General features: G+C 43.5%; 1 protein-coding gene across 5 annotated transcripts; it reads left to right on the top strand.

Moving 5' to 3' along the window:
- The first annotated feature begins 560 nt into the window (after positions 1-560).
- On the top strand, positions 561-24,416 carry emsy (EMSY transcriptional repressor, BRCA2 interacting). 5 transcript variants are annotated; one of them, XM_079508224.1, is made up of 20 exons: positions 561-768; positions 3,609-3,717; positions 4,275-4,374; positions 4,636-4,710; positions 5,921-6,096; positions 6,608-6,763; positions 7,325-7,584; positions 8,164-8,431; positions 8,868-9,086; positions 9,642-9,791; positions 10,116-10,286; positions 10,995-11,152; positions 12,465-12,650; positions 13,059-13,269; positions 14,652-14,819; positions 17,479-17,634; positions 18,590-18,753; positions 19,337-19,927; positions 21,081-21,494; positions 22,315-24,416. In XM_079508224.1, the coding sequence occupies exons 1-20, from the start codon at positions 766-768 to the stop codon at positions 22,507-22,509; spliced, it is 3,930 nt and encodes a 1,309-aa protein (XP_079364350.1). In that variant the 5' UTR covers positions 561-765; the 3' UTR covers positions 22,510-24,416. The 5 variants fall into 5 exon arrangements, with proteins under 5 accessions (XP_079364350.1, XP_079364349.1, XP_079364347.1 ...); XM_079508223.1 differs by having other exon boundaries at positions 12,462-12,650; XM_079508221.1 differs by having other exon boundaries at positions 10,995-11,185.
- The last annotated feature ends 625 nt before the right edge of the window (positions 24,417-25,041 follow it).

Genomic DNA, 25,041 nt, shown 5'->3' with positions numbered 1-25,041 from the left:
CTGTATGCCACACCGTAGCAAAAATAGCCGATTTATAACTAAGCTGAAAACGCATCGCAGTGTACTGTGTACGATCTGCTATTTTTTAATTGGAATCTTAAATATTTTTTCTATTTTTTAATAGGAATCCTGAAAAGTAAAATGTTTATTTGATTTAAAATGCATTTCATTATGTTAACTTGGTAGTAGACTTGGTTGAAGTTGAAGACACTCATGATATAAGACTTATATCATATTATGTCTTCTTCTGCATCTCTCTCCATCGTGGTGTTCACGGCCATCTCCTCTGGCATCCAGTCTGCCCAGCAGGGCTGGAAGTTGGGGTATCCTATAATCCTATCCTGCAGTCTGCTCAGACCCAGTCAGACCTGACTGAGGAAGTCACCAATGATGAGCTGCTGCACTGCAATGGACAGAGTGGACAGACTGAAAGCTGAAGCTGAGATGGATATGTTCTCTCTTTGCTACAGGCCTGAACAGCGGGCAGTACCTAACACCAACAGTGGGAGGCAGCCATACGCCGACATGCGTCCAATACGCCGGAAAATCCAAAGCAGCAGAAGAAGACGGAGGAAGAAAACAGAAGAAGAGAGAAGACAGATTGAGCATAAAAACAACACCAATGTTGCAGCCGAGGAATTAAATGTACCGTTTCTACACCACTGAATACGGATGATCATTTGGAGGATGTGATAAATGTCACGCGATCGTCCATATTAGACCACGGGACTTACACGAGACGTGTGTTATTTGGCCTGTGAACGGATGGTAAGACATTGAATTATCACATCCAGCTACAGTATTAAAGAGGCTAGCTGCAGGCTAAATGGACGATATACTGCTGGGAAGATTATCTGATGCTGTTTGGGATTTTTCTTAAGCAAAAATGTGTGAGCTTTGATCAAAGTTGTTTCCTTTGAAGAGAGATGGTGTCGATGAGATTGCATTAACCATGGCAGAATAAGAACGGAATGTATTATTAGGTTGGGGATGGTCTTGTTTTTTTTCCTCTTCTTCCTCCGGAGGTGCGCAATGAATCATGGGATAAATGAAAAGCATTTAAAAGCAGCGGTTCTCATTCTCAAACGTTTAGAATTTCAATGACAGTGACAACCATTAGCCTATTGCCTATATCACTCTCGTAGTTACACTACAGACCTACAAGTGTCTATTTGGAGCCCTCTCAGGGAACCCTAGCTCCGATCCATAGCTCTAATGCCTTTGCATTTAAGAGTTATATGGACCAGAGCTAAGGAAACCCTGACTGTTCCTGAGGATCCTAGCTAGCTCTGGTCTGGTCCATAGCCTTACTGCAGGGCAGAATCATAGAAGCAGTAAGGCTATGGACCAGAGCCAGCCTAATGCACTTTGCACCGTTGCATTGACAAGAGCTACCCTGGACCTAGCCCCATATGTGCCCTCTCCCTACGCTCATTCTGGAGCTACAGAATGAGCGTAGGGAGAGGGCACATATGGGGCTACCCTGGGCCATAGAGTACTGGACCCCACCTTGGGAACCACTGAATTGACCTTATGCACACTGCTGCCATCTTGCCAGCAAGGTGCTAACTAGGTGCAACTTCCCATTGACAGCCCATTCATCCAAACAGAGAAGTCCTATCTGATGGTATTAAACAACGTCAAACTCACCAACATTGCAGCTGTAATGCTGAAAAGCTTAAATTATCGTCTATCTCCTCACTGGTCAACAAAAACACCTTGAAGACCTTAACAGGAGCCCTTGTACAGGGTTTCTTTGACTATGCATGCACCTCCTGGTACCACAGCACCTCAAAGGCCCTTAAAACCAGGCTCCAGACTTCCCAAAACAAACAAAGTCCACACCCACAACACCAGAGGGAGTGCAACGAACCATGTACAACCCAGATTCGGCACAAACAAGGGACTGAATTCTTTTCGCTCCTATGCCACCAAAATGTGGAACGCCCTACCAACTGTCATTAAGACATGCAAATCCCTTGCCTCTTTCAAAACCGCTCTCAAAGGGCACCTACGGACGGCTGCAATTCGAAACTGGCCCCTGTAAAATCGGAATCCCTCAAACACGAACGCAAGGACAACACAAGAGACGGTCGCGGCCACACAGCCAACTCAAGGTATGGCCACTGAGCCGAATTGGGGACCCAACGCAAGGACAACACAAGAGACGGTCACGGCCACGCAGCCAACTCAAGGTACGGCCACGGAGCCGACTTGGGGACCCAACGCAGCTCCTCCAAGGAAAACAAACAAATTAACGGAGCTGAACGTGAATCCCCCCCACCGCCCACCCCTTTTTTTTCCCCTCACTGTATATGTTTCTTTTCCCTTTTTACCTCCTTTATGATGGATTCCTGTTCTATCTATAGAAGTGTCTATTTGTACGTCTCTAAATGTTTTGATGATTTGAACATGGTGGACCCTATTGGAAACAAGTGTAATGCTTAATTGGGTCGTCCACTCACAGTTAACAGCCTTTGTATTGAGTTTGTGCTTGAAATGTACTGTAATTCTGCAAACTGTTAATAAATTCTTCAATCAATCAATCAATCAATCAATCAAAGTCTTACTATCTACAAAGTGTTTGTTTCATAAAACTCCACCGTAGACATGTTATGAGCTACTTCCTGTCAAGAAATTCCTTGCAGATAATTATTTTTCTAAGTTTGGAAGCTCTCGTTATTAGTAAAGGAACCTCATGTTGCCTCCTGCATTATTTTGTGCAAATTCAAAACAGGTGGTACGCATGGGCTGTTGAGTGATAGTCAATGAGCACTTCCAAACTCCAGTGCTTAGAAAAAAATCAGGAGCTCATAACATGTCTACAGTGGAGTTTTATGAAACAAACACTTTGCAGATAGAAAGAGGATAATTCAAGCTCGTACAGCTGCAATGTTGGTGAGTTTGATGTTGTTTAATACAATTAGATAGGACTTCTCTGTTTGTATGAATGAGCTGTCAATGGGAAGTTGCACCTAGTTAGCACCTTGCTGGCAAGATGGCAGCGGTGTGCATAAGGTCAATAGAAGGATAGGTGGGCACTTAAATAGGGACATGTTTGGGGCACACAATTGGCAGGCGCGTTGCGATAGGTGCTTGTTGTGCCCCAAACATTTGATGATCAGAGGAAGTTTTGATAAATGAAGTCAGTCCAGCTGTCATTCCGGGCCCCTCAGCCCGGACAGAATGGTGTCTGCGTGCAGCTTGTGAAAAAGTTTCGACCATTAACTGGTCTTCTGCCCTGATGTGCCTTTTATATTATTTCTGTATACTGTATCAGCAAAATGTAGATTTGTATGTTAGACATTGAGGGAAATTAAGATTCTCCGATTTCTTTTTACAAAAACGCCACTTATCAACTAACCGGTTAATCGATCGATAACCTTATCAAAACTTATCAATTCACTATTCATGCATTAATTGATAATTCACATCCCTAATTTCAAGTTGAATTTATCTCTATTCATTCACACAGTCATGAGTACAAACCGCCCTTGGGTTCCATTTGTACTCTCTTCTGAGTTAAATTAACATCAGAAAGAATATAACAAATGTACTTGACTTGACTAATTATAGTAATGATGTGTTTTCATTGTATTTTCATGAAGCCCATGATTCAGCTGGAGAAACCAGTACTGACTGGGACCATGCCTGTGGTCTGGCCCACCATACTGGACCTCGGCAGAGATGAGTGCAAAAGAATTCTCCGTAAACTGGGTAAGACCACAACAAAAGTGCTGCAACAGTTTCTGGGACTAACAAAGCCCACAATTAAAGATGATGAGAAGAATGTTTCGTGTCAGGCAGTTTATTTTGGATTTACGACATAGGCCTACAGGTGGAAGCAGTGTTTGGTCATATTCATATATTTTATTTCATGAAATCACAGTAAGAAATGTATGTGCTTCTTCTCATAGTTTTACAACCTATGTAATAATTTGCTGGGCTGTATCATAGAGAAAGACAAATGTAAACACCACTTTGGCCAGTGTGGCTGTATGTCAACGCTGCCCCCATATAAAGAGGGACCGCTTGCCATAATTCCATTGCGTAAATAAGTACCTGATACTAAAACTATTTTCTGTTCATAATCATCACTGAATCTATAAAGATAACCTTTTTTTGTACGAAAACCCACATTTGTATTTTGATGAATTCAGTATGTTTTGCATGGAAAAAAAACTATACTAAACTCTATGGGCTGTATTAGAAACATTGAAAATAAAAGAATATATATTTTTTTCATGTAAATTATGTGTCCATGTATTTACCAGAACTGGAGGCTTATGCAGGGGTTATTAGTGCTTTGAGAGCCCAAGGAGATCTATCAAAGGACAAGAAGGATCTCCTAGGAGAACTCACCAAAATTCTTGGGTAATTCTTTAGACCTGTGTTTCAGTATGTATTGTGCTGCAAAGTAGTGTAAAATCATTACAATATTTTAGTAAAATTGTACACATTTTGTGCAACAGTATTGCTGTTGTGTAACTAATTAAATGGACTCCCTTGTTCACAACATAATTTTGGTTACTCTGATTACTTTGATTACTAAGAAAGGAATACTTTGCTGTATCCACAAAACATCCATGTCCAATGTGTTGGGTTTAAAATGTGCTTTGCCTCCCTGCCCACTAGTATCTCAACAGAGCGTCATCGCGCAGAAGTGCGCAGGGCAGTGAATGATGAGCGCCTCACAACAATTGCATATCAGTAAGTATATACAATAACTACTAGGGCTGGGAAATATGTCAATATTATATCGATCTCGATCTGAGACTAGATCTAGTGTCATCTGGAATTTTGCTTATCGTAATATCGGGATATCACAAATTTTAGTGTTGTCTTTAATTGGTTTTAATCACTTCATGTCGCAATATTGGATTCTTAAAAAAATATTATTAAATTAGATTTTGTTCATATGAGCCCCTAGTAACTGCCTAGTGATTATTACATATCAGTAAATATATACCGGTACTCTTAACTGTGTGGTGAATGTGATTGTTTGACATATTATTTAGATTATACAGAACTGGTTCTGCTTGCTACACAGCCTATGCTTCATACATGGTACATGGTACATACATTTAAGATCTAACAAGCTAGCTATCTGATGATCAAGCTGTCAGAACTTTACCAAGCTGCATCAACTTTGTGTGTGGAAGGTTACACTTGTATTTGTCTGCAAAAGTGTTCATTTCATTAAGGGGTGGTGGTGGCCCAGGAGTAGAGTGGCCGGATGGTAACCGCAAGGTTGCCAGTTTGAACCTGGGCTGACCCCGAGATAGTGTCCAAGTGTCCTTGAGCAAGACACTGAACCCCTGATCGCTCCCAATGTGCTGGTTGGTGCCTTGCATGGTTTCCTCTGTCATTCATTGGTGTGTGAATGGGTGAATGTAATGCACAATCTATGAAAATCGCCTTGGATAAAGGTGCTATAGAGAGTCGCAGTCCCGCCCCCTACCATGGACCAGGAAATGATTCTCCGTTCATTTTCCTCATAGACATTTCAGAAAGTATTTATTTAAAGACGTTTACGCCGCGGACAAAGCCAACTCGAGTCGTGACAAATCATGACAACAAACACAATTTTTTGGGCCGAACAAATAATTAGAAAGAAGAAAAAAACGGCAGGTTACAACACTTTTTTTGTTGTTTTTCTTCTTTGTAATTATTTGTTTGGTCCAAAATATTGTTTGTGTTGTCATGAGTTGTCACGACTCGAGTTGGCTTTGTCCGCGGCGTAACCGTCTTTAAATAAATACTTTCTGAAATGTCTATGGGAAAAATGCATTGGGATTCATTTCCTGGTCCATGGTAGGGGGCGGGACTGCGACGCTCTATATAAATGCACCGTTACCGTTCCTTTTGAAACTACTAAATTCTTGATCCAGGATAAAATGCTGAACACCATCTTTTGCAGCATGTCCGGTCCTAACAGTGCTTCAGAATGGTCCATTGAAGGGCGACGACTTGTCCCCTTAATGCCAAGACTGGTCCCTCAGACAGCATTCACAGTGACTGCCAACGCAGTAGCCAACGCCGCCGCCAATCAAAATGCTTCCCTCCTTCTACCTGCTGAAACGGGCAACAAAGAAGGTAGGAAAATATTCTTTGTAATGAATTTACTTTTACTCATAAGTCCATTCCGACTTACTGTTGCCATCCACACTGTTTATTGTAAGTTCATCCATAATGGAGGCTCCCCACTCCCTACTCTGGTAAACTATAGTTAAACACATTACGAGTGAATCTCGACAGAATCAGACCTGTTTGATGAACCATTACAGACCTTTTCCTTACAGAGATGTCCACAAATTCTCTCTTCACCTTCATTTTTTGAACACAGGGTTAGACCCTTAATTTTAACTCGCCCCCACACACAGCTTCCCTCATCACTCTGTCATCTGCATTACACCGATTTTATTTATATTCTTTCTTGTGTATTTCTGTTCATATGTATATTATTTATAATGTGCTTCTTTTTAACCTTTTGTATTGAGGCGAGTTCTTTTTGCTTCACCCTTTTTTATTTTTCTGTGTTATATTTATGCACCATAATTTGTGCACCAACTAAACTAAGGGCATGATGTTATTATCTTCCATGTAGTGGTGGTGTGTTACTCCTACACAAGTACCACGTGTACGTCCACCAGCGCTACAGCCACCAGCGGCACTCTGGGAGCTGCAGTGAAATCTCCACGCCCGCCTAGTCCCGCATCCAACGTGGTGGTTCTGCCCAGCGGCAGCACCGTCTATGTGAAAAGTGAGTCTCTAAAACAATCCGTCCCTTTCTGCTTTGACACCAGTACAGTTAAGAGAAACTCGAAATGAAACACTGTAACAGTCGTTACCTTTTGTGTAATAGTTAAGAACGCATTGGAGAACAGAATCCTGACAGTAGACTCAGGAGAAATTGGCCTGTGAATAAGTAACAAGCACAGAGACGAACTAACTAACAAACACAAAGATGTTACTAGCAAGCCCAGAGACTATTAACTAACAAACGCATAGAGGTTACTAGCAAGCCCAGAGACTAACTTAAAGCACATAGACTGTCAGAAACTAACTAAAGAAAGAAAAGCAGGCACGCTTCCTTTGGATACTGCCCTTGGTTAAGGCAGTGGGTTTAAATATCACTTAACTCATAAACCAACAAAGTGGAAAAAGCAGCACTCTACTTTCATTTTGGAGTGCCGCTTTTTTCACTTTGTTGGTTCCTAACTAACTGCACATATTGGCTAACTAACTATGTAAGAAGCACAGATCTGGTTCACAGTCCCTGCACTCTTTTCCTTAACGTTCACACTCTCCTTTCCAACGTTAGGTGTGAGCTGTTCGGACGAGGATGAGAAGCCTCGCAAGCGGAGGAGGACCAACTCGTCCAGCTCGTCCCCTGTGGTGCTGAAGGAGGTTACCAAGATGGCTCCGGTCATCTCCAAGAGCATCACTGTGCCCGTGAGCGGCAGCCCTAAGATGAGCAACATCATGCAGAGCATCGCCAACTCCCTGCCACCGCATCTGTCACCGGTCAAGATCACTTTCACCAAACCCACCATCCAGACCACCAACACCACCACTCAGAAGGTCAGTCGATATAGCTGTATGGCTCAGAATTGGTTAACGGTATTTCCCACACTGGAATGAACTTCCACAGCATGCTAGGGCTTTTCAAACCTTGCCTGTGTTATATCACGTTTGAAACACTACAATTACAATATTTGCAATGTTAGAGTTTATTTATATTTTGAGACGATATGCTCTTTGGAGCTATAACTTCCCCCTATGTACAGTATGTCAACCATGGAATATACATGAATTGGCTATTCCATCAAGTGGTAGAAGTCGTAGTAATGACCTAGAAGCAAGTACCAAATGAGTCAGACAGACAGCTGCCTTTGTCATTGTGCTATTGAGAAAAACGTAGTGTGCGTGTGTGTGTCTGTCTGCGCGCACGCACGTGTGTGTCCGTGCACGCGTTGTGGTGAATATGGGCCAGTGTTGATGTCTTGACTGAGATTTGTGGTTGCATTGGTCCACAGGAGGTACAATGCCATTCAAATTGAAATACTAACATATTATGAACTGGATTACTTAAACTGAAGCATTGAGTCTTTTAAGGGTTCCAAAACGTTTGTGTCCGCTGTCTGTGTTGTCCCCGGTCAGGTGATCATCGTGACGACCTCTCCAAGCTCCAACTTTGTGCCCAACATCCTCTCCAAGTCCCACTCTCACCACCACCACCACCACCACCACAATGCTGCAGCCAACATGGCCAAGCTGGTCTCCAGCTCCATGCTGACCGCCGCCACCCAGAAACAGACGGTGGTGTTTCCAGGCTGCGCCAGCCCCTCGGCACTCCCCAGCCCAACGGTTGCCGTCACCAGCGTGGTCTCTTCCAGCCCCTCTGTGGTCATGTCGACGGTCGCATCCTGTACGTTCATTGCTTTGTTCTGCACTGTAATGAAAACGTTTAGAATGTTATCCTCAAGAACTCTAGTGAAGGAAATAGGAAATGTTCACAGGCAGGGAAGCTGGCAGGCGTTTGTGTCCTTGACGTTGCACTAATCTTGGGACATTATTTTACCTTTGTGTGATCTCTTATGCAATCATTAGTGTAGTTTATTGTCTGTGAAAACTTTAATTTGGTTATATATTTTTTTGTAATCTGGAGTTGGCCTATGAAAGTGTACTTGGATGACATCAGCCTGAAACGGTGAAATGTATATTTTAAAAAAAGGTTCCTTCAAAAATATTGGGGAAACATTTTGCTCGCAACTTGTGATTTCAGGGGCATTTTGATTATGTTTTCGTTTTAATGTCAAATAATATACTATACAGACATTCAAAAATGACATTTCCCACCTCAGGTATTCCCTCAGCTGGTGTGAAGGTGGCCACAGCCAGACTTCCCTCACCTAAGACTCTGGTGGGCTCTCCCACCCAGATCCTGGCCCAGTTTCCCAAACAGCAGTCTCCCAAACAGCTGCAGCAGGGATCCCCTATGAGCATCACCAGCATCAGCCAGGCTCAGACCTCCAGCACCCTGCCTGGCTCCAAGCCCACCATCCAGATCAAACAAGAGTCGGGTAAGAAAGACCGCTTTGAAGAGACACAAATTCTACAACGATTCTCTGGAGCATAGCAGTGGGTGTGGTTTTCTGGACCCACTGAAAACTCTCCAATTCATTTTTCCCATAGAGATTTACAAAAATATTTATATCAATTATTCTAAGCCATCAAGCCATCCAGGATCCTGTTGAATCATGACTATAAAACCTTTGATTCTGTGGGGGGAAAAAATTATATTTAATTGATATACTATATTTAATAAATTCCCTGTGTTTTTCATTTTTTCACATAATCAAAGATTTTATGGTCACGAGTTCACTCACCAGGATCCTGGATGGCTTGATTCTCGGCTTAAAATAATTGATATAAATATAAATATTTTTGTAAATCTCTATGGGAAAAATGACCGATTTTTCAGTGGGTCCAGAAAACCACGCCCACTGCTATGCTTTAATGTGCCGTGTTCATATTTCATATGGGAAATGATGGGCAAGCCCTCATGCTGTGTTCAAATGAGAAACCACAGTGAATGTGAAAATTGTCAAGTGAATGTTTTGTGTGTGTCTGTGTAGGAGTGAAGATAATCACCCAACAGATGCAGCCTAGTAAGATCTTACCCAAGCCTTCGTCTGTGGGCCTGTCCAGCAGTAGCTCCACCCCCATCATGGTCGTCAGCAGCAACGGAGCCATCATGACCACCAAGCTGATCTCCCAGCCCACAGGTGTGTGTGCGTGCGTGTGCGCATGCATGTGTGTGTGTGTGTGTGTGTGTGTGTGTGCGTGTGTGCGTGCGTGTGTGCGAGCGAGATCATCACTGTTGCGTTCCCCTTTTTTTTGCCTCATCTGTCTAAAACCCAGCTGCATTTGATAACATTTAGGGGGATTTAGTTTGATGATGACATATTCACCTGAACTTGTAATTCTAAAACAATTCAGTGGTGCATATTGGGGCTATTTTCCCCAGTCCCTCTGATTTCAGACAATTTTCAGATGCATTTCTGACATTGAATGTTATTTATTCATGTATTTATTTCCTACTCCTACAGTCACGCAGACCACCTACTCCAGACCCACCATGAGCCCTAGCATCAGCAGAATAACAAGCTCCACAGGCGGAGCCACCTACGTCAAGACTACCAGTGGAAGCATTATCACTGTGGTCCCAAAGTCTCTGGCCTCACTGGGGGGCAAGATCATAACCAGTAACATTGTGTCTGGTGAGCCCGACACACACACACACACACACACACACACACACACACACACACACACACACACACACACACACACACACACACACACACACACACACACACACACACAGTGGCTTAGGAGGTAGCATGGCCATTTGCGAACCAGATGGTTCTTGGTTCGATCCTGCCTTTGTGTCTGAAGTGTCCTTGAGCAAGACACTGAACCCAAAGAGCTGGAGAGTTCCGCCCCTGGTTGCCTCTGCTGTCGGTGGGTGAATGTATTTTAACTTAAGTTAAAGATATTTTTTGGGCTTTTTTGCCTTCATTGATAAATCAGGAAATGGGAGAGAGATGGACACACACACACACACAGCAAAGTTCGTCAGGATCGGGACTCAAACCTGTGACACACTGTCATGATGGTTTACCAGCTAAGGTGCCTGGACCACTAATCCGGCCCAGGCTAAATGACAATTTCTGCCTGGCTTGTAATTTGTTTCACACTGCCTAGAAAATGCTCTTGAATGAAGCGATTTGATCCAGATAAAATCAACCTTTATTGGTCGCGCTGGCGAAATTAAGTCACCAAATACTGTACAGCAATGTATTAATTAAAAGCAGGTTACAGGGCAAGGAAACTAGTACGGTAGATACAGTGAGATTACGATATATCACAGTCAAGGCTACACCAGTATGGTGAAAAATAGAATAAATGATAACCCTCTGTTCCAGGTACGACCACTAAGATCACCACCATACCCATGACCTCCAAGCCCAATGTAATAGTGGTTCAGAAGACCACGGGCAAAGGAGCCACTATCCAAGGATTGCCTGGCAAGAGCGTTGTTACGACCCTGTTAAACGCTGGGGTCGGTGGAACGATGAGTCGAGTTGAGTTTCCATTCAAGGACTTTCCATTCAAGGTGTATTGTATCATCGTCAGGTTTATTGAATTGTTATTATTGAAAGTGTGTAAATGATGTTTTGTTGTTGTTTTTGCCAGCTGCTTGAAAAGCGATGGGACAACATGTTCACTTACCTCTACTAGCGACCGTAGTAGACACGTTTTTGAGTGGTGCAAACCACTCCAACAACTGGCTTTGTACCCGCGTACCCGTGTTTGTTCGTACCAAAAAAACGAGCATGGTTGCCAAAAAAACTAGCATGGTTGCTATGGTTAGTATGTGACGTCACTGACTATAACACTAACTATAACAATAAATGTGTAGTTGCACCACTCAGTTCACATGGGTGTGGTTTTCATTGGCTGCCTCCCATAAAACCCATAGTCTGAATGGCATAAAACCCATACTCTGAGGGGCGCGACGTGAAGCCGTATTGGCTGCATACTTTGAACGCCGCAACGTGAAGCCGCGAGCTGAGGCAGAGGCTGCGGCACCCAAACTGATGATATATGTAATGTTCATGAACAAGAGCTTGCTGCAGCTGGCAATTATGAGTCATTCTTGTGTTTGTGTGTATATTCCTGTGTCTTCCCTTCATATATCTTATATATCATCATATCTTATTGATATATTTAACACATTCATAATACTATAACATTACACAATAATTATACACAACCAGTAGTGGACTATTACTATAACTATTTATTTACACAAGTACTGTACTCAACAATGTTGAGGTATTTGTACTTGAATACCGGTATTTCCAATTTTCAATACTTTTGCTTCTACTCCACTACACGCAAATATTGTACTTTTACTCTTTCAATACATTTATTTGAAAACTTTAGTTACTTTGATTATTATTACAAAACATAAACACTCCGGCCCTATACACATTTCGGCCATTTGAAAATAGCTGATCTACACGCTCACAATGCGTTGATGCATTGTGAGCTTGTAGATCTGCTATTTTCAAAAGAGTTTTATACACTTAAACTTGAAATTGGACATTCTGTATAGTGATATTAGTGAGTACTTTTGGTACTTTTAAGTACATTTTGATGCCTATAATTTGTACTTTTACTCAACTACATTTTGAATTCCGGACTTGTACTTGTAAAGGACTAGTTCTACATTAGATACTTTTACTCATATGAAACAATTGAGTACTTTTTCCTCCGCTGTACACAACACCACACACACATCTGTCTTGCCTGTTGTTTGCGTGTAGACTTTGTGATGCTGCACGCCGTAGAGTATAAGCTCCACTGACCGATGTTCTCGTGTGCAGCAGCAGGGAGACAAGGGCCTCCAGGCCGTGCAGGGAACCAAGCCAGCCATCATCACAGCCTCCAGGCCCATCACCAAGATGATAGTCACTCAGCCTAAAGGCATGATCTCCGCCGTATCCCAGGCCACCACCACCACCACCAAGATCATACCAACCAAGATAGTCTACGGACAGCAAGGCAAGACACAGGTCGGTAATCTCTTCTTGTTCTCGTCCACCGTCTAATCCAATCCAATCCATCTTTGAAACGTTTCAATTTCAGGGACCCTCAGACTATCTTCCCAACTATCAATCATTTAGCTGGACCTCACTTTGAGAACAACTGATCTAATCAATTCTGTCTCAGTCTAAATTACAGTCAGGGCTCAGGGCTAATTACGATGCACATTAATTTGTACAATGTAGTATAGGTTTCAATTAATTAATGTATTGTCTATTCAACTTGAGGTTCAGCTTTATTGCCACATCACATGTTCTGAAAGGTCTCTTAAAGTGTGTAGTGAGCTTGTAGATCTGCTACATTTGCTCAATGTCCGCCCCAGAATAGGGACGATAGGGTTAATGTTGTTAAAACGACCCCCCCCTTCCCCCCTGCAGGTGCTCATCAAACCCAAACCGGTGTTCCAGACGGCGGTGGTGAGTGAACAGACCAGACAGCTGGTGACGGAGACGCTCCAACAGGTAGCTCGCTCTTCGGAACTGGGACATGTCCAGAGCTCTGGACAAGAAGGTCTGGCAAAGGACGAATCCAGTAGCTTCATGGAGAGCAGCGCACCCCCTGAGGAGGCCTCCCACAGCAGTGCACACGGTATACCATTTTTAAAGATTACAATTTAAGCATTTAGCAGACATGCTTATCGAAAGAGACTTGTAAAGTGCAAGATTTGAGAGTACTGGGCTGTTTTTTTGTTCATTTAAGCTGCCAGCAGCCCGGCCGCTGTGTAAAGTGGGACCTTTTTGCAGATCAAAGTAGTAGTATTTCATTTAGAGAGGAAACGGGACCTGTAAAAAACATTTTTATATTGCGATGAGAGGTTCGAAATTCGTTTTTTTTTGTTTACCTGACATTCAGAACTAAACTACCGCTCATCATCCCTGGCAGCATGATGTCTGAAGAAGGCCAAATGACAGAAAGCTCACAATAAATAGGATACTTGCACAGAATTTTGAGTGTGTGGTTTCTGCTTTCTTCTGTTCCTCTGTCCTTGGAATGTCATTGGGCTTCATTTACTGACTGCCTTCCCTGATATTTCTATGCAAAGTAATGCAAAACACATCACTCCAGTCTTAGCCAGACTAACCCTGTCTCTCAAATGAAAAGTCCTTCTGCTTGTTTATAAAGCTCTCAATAGGTTAGGGTCAGCCTTCATCACAGAATCCCTGTTGTTTTCTGTTCCATCAGAGCATTAAAGTCCTCTACTGCAGGCTTGTTAGATATGCTTACTTACTTACTGCCAGCTGGCATCATGTAGCAACAAAGGATTTCCACTTGTCTGTTCTGGGCCAGTGTCTCTTGTTAGATATGCATGAGCATAATCTCACCCAAAAGAGGACTGTAGTATGCAGTGATGCAGCTGTCTTCAATTATGCTGCCCAAATGATGTAACACCTTACCTAAAGAGATCAGAGAGACGGGCTGGGCTCTGTTGTAGCCTTTAAACACAAAACCTATATTCTTAACCAAAGTTTTCTGTCTTTTCGAAGGCCGCTAGGCTCTAGCCCCTCCTATATACAGCTTTTTGTCCCGTCATGTCTCACATTTGCCATTGACAATGAGAGGAGAATTTCCGCCATATGTACCTGCAATATTTTTAAAAACATTGTATCATCATGGTTAAAAGATGATGACATAAATTGACAAATTAATTCATGAAGTATATTCATTTTTTGTATTGGATGATGACACACGGGTGTGTTTTGTTTTTAATTAAATGATTTTAATTACAGTATGTGCTTGATTTAGAAGTGAGTTTTTTTTTGTTTTGTTTACATCCTTTGATTCTGTTTTTGTGTTTGAGCTGCATGTTTTGTATGAAGTGCGGTATAAAAAAGAACGTTATTATTAGATTATTATACTAAAACTAAGTAGAACATTTGGGAGGCTTTTCAAAGTCTGGTCCTGCAAGGGCTATGACATTTTTGGATGATTCAAACTGAAACCCACTCTTTTCCCTCCATTGTCTTTGCCAGACCCTCAGCCTGTAGTACACGTGGTGTCCTCCAGGGAGCAGGATTGGACCGAGCAGGAGGTTTCATCGGAAACTAACCCCACCATCATCTACCAAGATGTGTCTGGTGGGGAATCCCAGTCTGCCACCTCCACCATCAAAGCCCTGCTGGAGCTGCAGCAGACAACAGGTCACTATCACTGCACAACAAAACCATTTGTTGTTTTTTATTTTATTTAACCCATTTTGACCTGAGATCAGATTCTATGTCAGTCGTTCTTCGATTTTTCAAAAATAGCAGACCTACAAGCTCGTAGCGCGCCACTCGGTGGCGCGCTATGAGCTTGTAGATCTGCTATTTTTCAATAGCTAAAGCATAACATAATGCTAACACCAAAATGGGTTAACCAGTAAAAAACACACTGAGACTGAAGTCTCTTTTACAAGTGTGAAAGTGTGGTTCTATTTGCAAGTGAACCCTTGTGTTGTTTTACATTTGGATATCAAGTCAAACCTAGTTTTCATGTTTTGAATGTAAACACAATTGCAAATGAAAGAATACATACTTTAACATGAGTAATATAGCATACAAAATAGCATCTATTAATTCACAAGATCTGTGTATGTCTGTCTGACTGTCCCGGACGTAACTTGAGTGCCGTCTGACCTCATACACTGGGGGAGTGCAGTGGGGAATGGCAATTTGGTCAGGAAAACGATTTCAGAGAACCGGAAAACCACAAATATCTTTATCTGTCTGTCCCCGGGTCTGAAGAGAACCCACCGATTCTGCGGAGCAGGCATTGAATCTGTGTATTTGGGCGGAGTGTAGGCTTTCCTGATAGGCCAACCCAACCCGTCAGCTTCATAGATTGGTGGAGCTTTGCGTCACATTCATGCCACTTTGCCAATATAATTTTACCATAGTAAAACTTATCACATAAACTAAACATAGGCGCGCGCACACACACATTTTCCTGCAAGATCTTTAAAAAATGTCACTTTTTGTGTGACACCATAGTACGCTTTAATCTAACAATTTGTGTAAGGATTAGCTTTAGAATCATGTTTAAGATGCATGTTCATATAGCCAGTAAACCTTTGCACATGCAAAGCTCTAAAATACTCAAATCTGAAGTGGGAATTGAGAAATCTATAATTATATCCAGACAAGGCTTTTTAACGAGAGGCTGGATAAGTGCCCATTTGAAATATGATGGAACAGGTCCCGTAGGCAGTGAAGGAAACGACATTAAAGCAAACTGTTCCAATGGGCTCCTTTGTATTCGTCTAGTTGTATGTAGGAAACATGATGAGCATTTCTTATTAACAATTAATTGGTCATCGTACTTGAATAAGAAATAAACTCCAAATGTGTTTGTGCTCGTAATTGCAAGAGCTCAGAGAAAACATTTTGACGTGTCCAACTGTTGTGTTCTAAATTGTAATCACAATCAGGTGTTGGAATCTGATTTCATATGTTCTCTATTTTCCTGGTCAAGCAAAACAGTTGGAAACCACATTGCGGGCACATAACCGTGTTTCCAGTAAAATGCACGACTAAACTCGATTGCCAAATATTTTGTTATCCATTAGCCAAGCAGCACTCGCACTGATTCAAAGCCGGAGACAAACATTAATAAATAAATATCATCAATCATGTATTTTAGCTTCCCTACATTGAGAGTTTGTCTTTTTGCTGAATGCAGAGTGCGGCGTCTTATGACTGTTGGGTGTTGGATTACTGATAAATGATACTCTTTGCTTACCTCCGCAAAAAAGAAACAACCTATGGAAATTGCATACATCCGTCTACTGAATAAACACATACTCTGTGTTGGAAAGGCCTAACCTTGTTGAATGCAATAGAGTATAAAACATGGCAACCTTAAGGAATTTCCCTCAAAACACTGATGCCTTTACATGTGGTTGGATAGATAACTAGAGATAGCGTACACCTTTATAGATCCCACGAAGTAGATTAAGTACATTAAGGTTAACTAAAATGTATCTCTGAAAGGTACTTTCTCTCAGATGAAGCTACAGTATGATATCTATATTGTCCTCAACACTTATTTGTTCTAGATAAGACTTTTAGTCTTTATTTATTCTGGGAAAGTCCAGTGAATGCTTGAATGTTCCTTTACAGCAACCACCTGCTTCACCCATATCTAATTACATACATTGACACCTGGGAAGTGCCCTACCACCACACTTTCTCTTTCACTTTCCCCTGCCAGCCTGGGGAATCGCACTCGTGACATTCGGGGTGCATACTTAGTTTAGACTAGTCATTGGTTAGACATGGGTTAGGTTTAGGTGTGCTGCCCTGTGGGAGGTTAGGGTGAGGGTTTGAGATAGGTTGTAGTTGTAGGACTAATGACTGGTCTAACCAATGACTAGTCTAAACCAAATACTGTCTAAACCAAGTACTGCACCCGTGACATTCTGGTCAAAAAGACCTTTATTAATCCTGACATACTGTACATTTTCAGCTTCACTCAGCTGTTGGCTGCTCAGGTGGTCCGAATGAGCGATTGCTCGGAGTGGTCAGTTAGGTTAGGGGTTAAGTGTCACTTTGGGAGGCAAACCGGTGACCTTCTGATTACCACACGCCCTTGCTACCCACTATACAATACTTCAACAAACTTGGTCCCCTCCTTTTTCCCCTCTGCAAAGCTCTCTATCCCCTGAAAATAGCTTTACTGTACAAGCTTGTTAAGATTTTGTTATTGTGGTGAACTTTGGCCTTTTTTTTATTGTTTATGTTGTCCTATTATGACATTCCCAGAATAGGGACGCTAGCGTCTAAGTGGTTTAAGTGTGAGTTTTGTCCCCCTGACGGACAGTGAAGGAGAAGGGGGAGGCCAAACCTAGGCAGCACACCATAGACCTGAGCCAGATGGCGGTGCCCATCCAGCTGGCCCAGGAGAGGAAGCAGACCCAGGAGTTACCCAGGCCCTCCACCTCGGAAGCAGAACCCAGCGCTGACTACGTCACAGCAGGTAAGATTGATGCTGATGCTGATTTTGGAGAGCCCCTAGAGGCCTAGACCAGGGGTCTTGGAGAGCCCCTAGAGGCCTAGACCAGGGGTCTTGGAGAGCCCCTAGAGGCCTAGACCAGGGGTCTTCCAAGTTTTTTTTTCAGGCCATAGACCACTTAGCTGAGAGAGGGATGAAGCTCACCACATATTGGATTCATGTTAAATGTGGGTTTTCAAATTCAAAACCTCAATACTTTGAAAGCTTGGCTGTTTGCTTAGTACTTGTCTGTCTTGAAAAATGGTTGAAGATAAACGTTATAAAACCCTCATAAGGAATGTCTGGGGAATGTCTGGGGAAAAGAATGAACTGTCCACTCGGTCTAAGAATGCTGTTCTTCACAGCTCCTTTTAGTGCACACAGGCATTTTAATCAGAAAAATGTTCTTCTGGTTGCCTAGTAACTGTGCCAGTTATAACCAGCTGCAGCCCAGACCTAGTCAAGCTCTTACTGGCGACGGTATTCAGGTTGCTGCATGGGGTTCCATCCATGACCCATAAGCATCCATTTTTACCCTTAGAGGCGTTAAATCAACACTCATGATTTTTCTGTGTACACTGTACAGAACGATCTTTCTAACAGCATGGTTTTCACAGTTTCTCCAGTGTTACCTAGTCTGCATGCTCCACAGTTAGGGGCAGTGTCCACCAAGATGTTTCTTCCTGAGCGCAGAGTATTTGTTTACAGTGCGAGGAAATGCCAGGCAGACAGATACAGAGATCTCCATATACAGTATGGGCATAAAAGGGACACGGACAGACAGACACGGGTACAACATGTACTCTGTCAGCGTGTATTACAAAGCCGTTTGGGGCATGCATTCACAACTTAAAGATGTGATCATCCATTGTTGCGTCATTCCCGAGCATAGTGTATAAATGAGATGAGAGGCCTGACCAGGGTGGTTCTCCTTGCACAGGTAAAGGTGGCAGGGTGGGCGTGCCCTCTGACGATGGCGAAGCGGTCCTGTCCTCCAGTCAGCAGCTGTTGAAGCCCTTCAAAATCATCAGCCAGGTGATGGTGACCAGCAAGGCTGTCGTCACGTCCTCCGCAGCAGTCCCCGCCTTACACCTCAGCCAAACGGTGAGGACACACACCAAGAAATAGGTTCAGTCGATAATCCTGCGTGCGCTATGGCCATGCGAACTCTTTGTCATCCTGTTCACTAGCAACACTGCATGTTTGAATTCACGAGGACGGGTTTATTATGAGACCGCTTTGTGTTCAGGTATTGCTAGAAACAATACTGTCTGTCTGTTAACCCCTCTTGTGGGACACATTGTGCATGGAGCATGTATGCAGTGTAGACGCGCTAGCCCAAGCGCTAGCCCCTGTGTCTCAACACTGGATGTATATCATTAAGTAGGTTTCACCCAGCAAGTGTTTTTACAACACAGTTGGTCTGTATGTATGTGCGTATGTACGGTATGTCCCCACAAAAGTACCCTGTATTTCCCCATCAAAGTAGGCCAATCACAGCGAACTGCATAGCTCATTTCAAGCTGCTACGCCAATCATGGCTCACATCATGCTACCATCACATGAGGGTAACATTGGTACTTCGTTCACAAACTGCACCCCTAGTAATCAACTATCCATAACTACAGATTGCACAGGGAAGCCACAGCGTTATTAGACTGTGTGTGTGTTGTTTCTTCTTGGGCAGCCTCCTGACAGCGCTCTCAGTAAATCCGAGACCGTCCTGGAGGCAGGGGAGCTTGAAGGCGACACCTTGGACCCCCAGACCGGTTTGTTTTATCGCTCCAGCCAGTCCGCCATGGACCACCTGCAGCAACCCACCCCGTCCTCAACCCCCCAGCCTCAGCCCGCCAGTCAGTCCGAACCCGAGCAGAGACGCCAGGCCGCACCCGTCGCCGCCCAGCCCCCGATGCCCCAGTTGCAGAGCAAACCCCAGCCCAGTCAGACTCAGCCCTGTTCCTCCACTTCCTCCTCCTCCTGTGCCTCTTTCTCCCCTACGTCGACGAAGAAGCTTCCCAAGCTGCAGGAGCAGCTCCCGCTCATGAAGCCCCAGACCCCGAGTCAGAGTCCTGTTGAGAGACCCTCGCCCACTCCGAGCCAAGGAGCAGTGAAGGCCCCCGCCCTGAGTTCCCTGGTCAAACCCCTGGTGACGCCCCAGCTGCCTAAGCTCCAGCACGCGCCCACGTCGCACCACAGACCCATCCACACCGTCATGTCCCAGCCCCCGCCACTGCAGGCCCACCATCCTATCAGTGCAGAAAAGGCCTCCTCCAGCCAGGTGAGCAGGGCTGCATACTGCATCACATGCCCTTTCTTCATCCACATTTACATATAGACATGTCAATTATTATTTGAGCCAGACCGATATATTTATATGGTTGATATATCGGTATTGTTAATTATGCAGCTGATGTGTTCCAATTTTTAAATGGGGCTTTAAATTAAAGTTAAAGGTAGTGTAAGTGATATGTTTTGTTAAAAGGTTAAATCACTATATTCTGATAGTAATCATTGCTATAGAGTGTTTGTTCAGTAACGGAGGTCTCCCTGTCTCTCCAGCTCTTTAATAAACAGAAAAATCTGTTTCAGGTAGGTGACACAATTTCAGCCAATCAGGAGAGAGTATCTATTTATGAGCTTAATGTTTATAGTGTTCCATTTCCTTGGACTATCCTGATTCCTGACTGCGTTCTCTATCCTGATTGGATCAAATTGGTATCCGTTTGAGTTTGAGTTTCTGAAAATGCATTTTCTATTAGTAAATAGCTGGAGAGACATGGAGACTCCTGTTACTGCAACAAACACTATATAGCAATGAGTACTATCACAATATAGAGCTTTTTAACACTTTTTTTTTTTAACCAAAGAAAATCACTTGCACTACCTTTTTTAAAGGTTCTCTTCATATATTGGAGTTTAATAAACGGTATATATTTTTTTTATAGCAAAAGCAAAAAGTAGACAGAGGGTTTCTGGATAGCTAATAATGATGGTTTATGGTATTCTGGTTCAAAGTTTGGATTTATTTCGGAGAACACTATCGATCCATTTAGTCTCAGTTTAAACACTCTATTAGCAATTGTGAGGTAACAGTTGAGCACGCTGTTTTCAATTTAATATTAGAAGACTGGCAATAAAAAGCTGTCGTTTTATGTGTGTGCTCGGTGGGCTGAGGCTATGGTATTTTAACCGCAATACCTCAACGAAATGTTATAGGCCTTCAGTGACATTCTATGCTATATGTACCTTTGCCAGATGGTTATGAAAGTCCTTTTCTGCCTGGGGTTTTCATCATTGTTCAGAGGATGCAGCCTACGTCAATCTTTATGAGTGGAGATAGTGTTTAGGAACTCTGTAACCAGGCTGTCTAGAACTCCACTTCATAAACTTATTTTGTTCCTTTGTTCTCAATTTCAAACCTCTCATTCCAGCAGCCAATCATCACACAGAGTGCCACTGTCACCAAGATCACCTTCGGTAGCAGCCACCATTCCTCTGCGGTTTTCAGCAGCGCCGAGGCCACCGCTAAGCTGATCCCCGAGTCCAGCTCCTCCTCCTCTTCCTCCGGAGGGAAGCCCTCTGTGTCCGACATCCTCAAGATCTCCATGATGGAGGCGGAGATCGACCCGAGCATTGAGCCCATGGTGGTGGACTCCTCCAGTGACTGCAGCCCTCTGGGGAAGCCCCTGGCGGTGGGCGTACAGGCCGTGTCGGGGGGCCAGTTCATCAGCAGCTCTGGCTCTTCCCTGGGTCATCATGCCCACCCGAAGGCCCAGCACGGCCAGTTCAGCCGCATGCAGGGTCTCACCGCTCAGAGGAGCAAAGAAGACCTGGATGTCATTGAGGTATATTTTTTTACAGCAGCTTGGTGTTTATATATAAATCAAATTGGAGAAACGTTATTGGTTGAGATGCTTGCCTTTTATAAACCAGTGTTCTCACTGGTTAATTTATTGCAGTAACAAATCATAAACGTTTGCAGGTTATGACGGTATTTCTCAGAGCAACACCTTTAATTATTAGAAATAAAAAGCCAAGTTGATCATGAATTTGGGCAAGAATTAAGCAATATTACACGAGAGGGTGTGCTTTACCGCCATTAATGCATGCCTGCGTTGCTGCAGGAACGATCCGATAGGCGAGTTCCGTAAGCGGTGCAGAATGTGACGGTCATTTCGTCATTGATGGAACAATTGTCCACAAGAGGGAGCTCTGTTGAATGGACACTCCATAGAAATGAATGGACTTGCAGTGTATTTCGAGTGGTCATTTGTGAACACACTGTAAAGAACTATTTGCAGTCCCGTACATTATATCTCTATATGACGATGTACAAATTACAACAGACTTTGTCGTGTGCTGTTCCAATGGCCAAGTTTACAGTGAATTCACTGTAAATCCCAGTTTTCACCGCTTCTGAAGCCACACATTGCACCCTGACCATATGTATGCCAACATTTACCCCCTGAGATCATGACTATTCCATTTCACATGGCGGAGGCTTCAAACCTGTTGTCTTTTGTCCCTCTCCCTTCAGTTGTCACCATAGCTATATCCAATTCCTTGACGCTGCCTTTGACAGACTGCAGTATATTTTATCCTATATCACCTTTCACCTAAATTCCCTCATCCTTCCTGATTTTCTTTTTTTTGGTAATCCTGCAGGTGATTCCTCAGTACTCCATCTTGCCAGACTCCAGCCAGTCCAACGTGGTGGTGGAACCCAGCGGCTTCATGGAGATCACCAACTACACCAGCCAGCAGCTGGAGGAGGACAGCCCCATGGAGCAGGAGGTGGACAGCAGCAACGACGAGGCACCGGCCACCAGCCCCGCAGAGGACAGCTCTGACCAACCCTAGTGTGACTGTGTGTCCCACCACCACAGCTCTGACCAACCCTAGTGTGACTGTGTGTCCCACCACCACACTACAGCAGAGGACAGCTCTGACCAACCCTAGTGTGACTGTGTGTCCCACCACCACAGCTCTGACCAACCCTAGTGTGACTGTGTGTCCCACCACCACACTACAGCAGAGGACAGCTCTGACCAACCCTAGTGTGACTGTGTGTCCCACCACCACAGCACTACAGCAGAGGACAGCTCTGACCAACCCTAGTGTGACTGTGTGTCCCACCACCACAGCTCTGACCAACCCTAGTGTGACTGTGTCCCACCACCACCACAGTACAGCAGAGGACAGCTCTGACCAACCCTAGTGTGACTGTGTGTCCCACCACCACAGCACTACAGCAGAGGACAGCTCTGACCAACCCTAGTGTGACTGTGTGTCCCACCACCACCAGCCCCACAGAGGACAGCTCTGACCAACCCTAGTGTGACTGTGTGTCCCACCACCACAGCTCTGACCAACCCTAGTGTGACTGTGTGTCCCACCTAACCACCACAGCACTACAGCAGAGGACAGCTCTGACCAACCCTAGTGTGACTGTGTGTCCCACCACCACAGCACTACAGCAGTGCTTCTGAAACTTTTTCATTTCAAGGACCTCCAGTTTGGTATGCATTAGGCCACGGACCCCCCCCCACCACCTTCCCCCCCTTTTTGATACAGTACATACAAGTGCACAAAATAATGGTAAGGGGTCCTTTTGGTTCCATTACGGGTCCATTTATTTTGGACCCCTGGTGGTCCCCGGACCTGGCGTCGATTAGGAAGGAAGGAATGGCTCAAAACGTCACCATGATCACCTGATCATGATATTGTTTTGGGTTTGGATTCAATAATGTTTTAACTCTTGTTTTGCAGTGAAATGCTCTAGATATTCAACATAGGAAGAAACCTTTTTTCAATAATGAAGACTCAAAAATCTGATGTCAGTGTTTTTTTTTTCTTCATGATTACCATTGAAGGGCGTAGGCCTGGATGTGACATACTGTACTGTACTGTATGTGAGCGAGGAGGAATGCTCCCTTTCAGCCTCATCGTCTAAGGAAGAAACACTCAGAGACACGTACAGTATGAGGAAACATTGCTCACAAGACAAAAGCATGTCGACAAAGCAGCCCGGTACAGTTTAGCTATTGAATCTCCACGCACCTTGGAATTGCACCACTTCACAAAAGGCAGTGTTGCAGTGTTTTCATCAGCATTTATTTGGAGTCTCTTAACCCTTAAGCCCTATTTTATACGATGGTGCTGCAGGAGTAAGAATAGGCAATCTACAAGCTCACAATGTTGTGATCTTGTTGATTGTACATTTTTGCTGGTTTTGAAATTTCGTGACAATTTTTGGACCATTATGAATTCCCCAAAATGGGGACGCCATTTGACAGTGGTTAAGAGCAGCGGTTTGAATAGATTCCCCCCAATTATTGTTTATGTACAAACTAAGTACTATTCCAGTACAGATGACGGACGTGTCCTCTTGGTAAAACCTAAGAGACAAACACAGAAAAAAGGCTAACACATTTGTGAATGTGTAGAATAGTTTTCTAAAATGTGAAAAGAAGATGAAACAAAATTAATTTCTTACCAGAATGTAGAGCTGAAAGCACCAGTGGGCCCAGGAAGAAGGAACAAGGCCCCGACGTGTGTGTGTGTTTATCGTCCATTTTAACTGAAAAATGTATCCAGTGATGTACTTTTGTAAAGATAATGTTAATGAAAATCCAAATGTTGAGTGTTTGCTTTTGCATAGTGCATTCAAACTATGCATTTCTTTTATACGTTTTCCAACTAGAGGAATAGTACAACAGTTAAAATAATTTACTCTGCTTAATAAACCAGCTAGTCAAACACATCAAGTCTTTGAAATGTTCTAGCTAATTCAACTTGTGAGCACAAGATGTTTATTCTGAGCACAAGGCTGTTGTAGATAGTTTATGTCCACAAGGAGGACATTATTTATTTTCCACAATATGTACATACATAACGCAAACAAGACGTACAGAATACAAAATACAGGATTTACTGGAACACTTAATTACAGGGGTCACACAACAGACGGGTACATGGACTGACACTCTACACACCACAGAGTAGAGTGTCTTCTTGTAATTTAAGAAGATGAATTAGTGTGGTCTTTTGTTAACTGTAATCTCTTGCACAGTCAAACCAGTTGATCTGAAGCAGTTTGAGCCAACCTAGTTGTGAGAACTTGTGACACCGTACCCAATGTGGTCATGCACCAACTGCCACCAGATTTGTTGTTTACACTTGTGCCTGTGGTCTTGGGACAAGTGTAAATCAATTTTGAAGGTTTGAATTTATGGCATTCATAATTCATGTTGCCTGCTGTGCCTACCTTTCTCTCTCATTCTCTCGTGACAGGACATTTCACAGTTGGCCAGACACACTTTGAGGCTCTTTAGTTTATGATGACCATGTTGGTCAACTTCCTGGGATGGTTTATGCAACACTGAAGGGTTA

The sequence above is a fragment of the Electrona antarctica genome (assembly GCF_951216825.1).
Source record: "Electrona antarctica genome assembly, chromosome: 8".
Lineage (NCBI taxonomy): Eukaryota > Metazoa > Chordata > Actinopteri > Myctophiformes > Myctophidae > Electrona > Electrona antarctica.
The sequence above is the reverse complement of the archived record's forward strand: the minus strand, read 5'-3'. Positions and strand labels throughout refer to the sequence as shown.